The 1817-nt window shown below is 53.4% G+C and overlaps 1 protein-coding gene across 1 annotated transcript; it reads right to left on the reverse strand.

Moving 5' to 3' along the window:
• Positions 1-305: 305 nt before the first annotated feature.
• On the reverse strand, positions 306-1232 carry LOC131096409 (olfactory receptor 14J1-like). The gene has a single exon (XM_058044747.1). It carries the CDS (start codon positions 1068-1070, stop codon positions 306-308), a length of 765 nt encoding a protein of 254 aa, XP_057900730.1. The 5' UTR covers positions 1071-1232.
• Positions 1233-1817: the final 585 nt, after the last annotated feature.

Here is a 1817-nt window from a genome sequence, read left to right on the forward strand (position 1 = left end):
CCAGGGCTTCAGAGGAGGGATGTTGTTGGCAGCTCCATGAGGACGCTCTTGGACGCTGCCCTGGGCTGTGCAGTGCACTGGAGATGGATCAGCCCCTGCTCTGCTGCTCCTTCCCGTCTGCTCCAGGGCCCTTGAAGAGCCCCAGCCATGCTGTTTGCCCCCAGCCTGCCTGGAACGAACTGTGGCTTTTCTTTTGGAAAATATGAAAAAACTATAATCAAGGGAAAAAAAAACAGCAAGAAAACCAACAAGAGCTATCTAGGATGACTTTTATTGCAAGTGATTTGCAAAAATTGTCATCTAATTTAGTCTTTCTGAATGCATCCAGCCATCAGTCTCCACACGGCAGCCTTGAGCTCCTGGTTCCTCAGGCTGTAGATGAGGGGGTTCAAGGCTGGAGTCACTACCGAGTACAGAACTGACAGGGCCAGATCAAGGGATGGAGAGGACATGGAGGGGGGCTTTAGGTAGGAAAATATACCAGTGCTGATAAACAGGGAGACCACAGCCAGGTGAGGGAGGCAGGTGGAAAAGGCTTTGTGCCGTCCCTGCTCAGAGGGCATCCTCAGCACAGCCCTGAAGATCTGCACATAGGAGAAAACAATGAACACAAAACAACCAAATACCAAAAAGACTGTAACAACAAGAAGCTCAAGTTCCCTGTAGTTTGAGTGTGAGCAGGAGAGCTTGAGCATCTGGGGGATTTCACAGAAGAACTGGCCCAGGGCATTGCCATGGCACAGGGGCAGGGAAAATGTATTGGCCGTATGCATGAGAGCATTGAGAAAGGCACTGGCCCAGGCAGCTGCTGCCATGTGGGCACAAGCTCTGCTGCCCAGGAGGGTCCCGTAGTGCAGAGGTTTGCAGATGGACACGTAGCGGTCATAGCACATCACGGTCAGGAGGGAAAGCTCTGCTCCAATGAAGAAGACAAACAGAAATAGCTGTGCAGCACATCCAGTGTAGGAGATGTCCCTGGTGTCCCAGAGGGAATTGTGCATGGCTTTGGGGACAGTGGTGCAGATGGAGCCCAGGTCGCTGAGGGCCAGGTTGAGCAGGAAGAAGAACATGGGCGTGTGCAGGTGGTGGCCGCAGGCTACGGCGCTGATGATGAGGCCGTTGCCCAGGAGGGCAGCCAGGGAGATGCCCAGCAAGAGGCAGAAGTGCAGGAGCTGCAGCTGCTGCGTGTCTGCCAATGCCAGCAGGAGGAAGTGCCTGATGGAGCTGCTGTTGGACAGTTGCACTGCCTTGGCATGGGAATCTGTAAAAAAAGCAATCATGGAACAGTTGTGTTTGGAGAGGACTTTAAATATCCCAGCACAGCCTGGGGGCACTTTCCCCCCACTGCCTGCCCAGGGCTCTGCTGCCTGGAGCTGTCCCTGCCAGCAGCTGCTTCCCTGTGCCCAGGGCTGGGCCCTGCCAGTGCTGCCAGAGCCCAGCCCAGCCCTGGGGGCTCAACTCTGCCCTGCAGAGCCTCCCAGCTCTGGCAATGCCCAGTGGCAGCTCTTGCTCTCCAGGCTCTGATGGCTCTGTCAGAGCAACCCTGAGGAGGCTGAAAAAGCAAAACTGATGCAGCTTCTAGGGGGCCCTGTGCAGGTTTCTGTCACTGCCTGGCTTAGTACGATCTGAGAAAAAGCTATTTTCTTTTTCTGAACTTTGACTGAGAGATGAATATCAATGTGCAGTTTTTCATCCTGGCAACAGAAAGCAGTAGATTAAAAAAGCAAGATTTTCCAATTTATGCAGCCCCAGCCTTGCTGTGCTCCCTGTATAACCTACTTGGAAATATTCTACAGTTAAAGGTCATGGGAGCAGTC

This window comes from Melospiza georgiana, unplaced genomic scaffold (genome assembly GCF_028018845.1).
Source record: "Melospiza georgiana isolate bMelGeo1 unplaced genomic scaffold, bMelGeo1.pri scaffold_29, whole genome shotgun sequence".
NCBI lineage: Eukaryota > Metazoa > Chordata > Aves > Passeriformes > Passerellidae > Melospiza > Melospiza georgiana.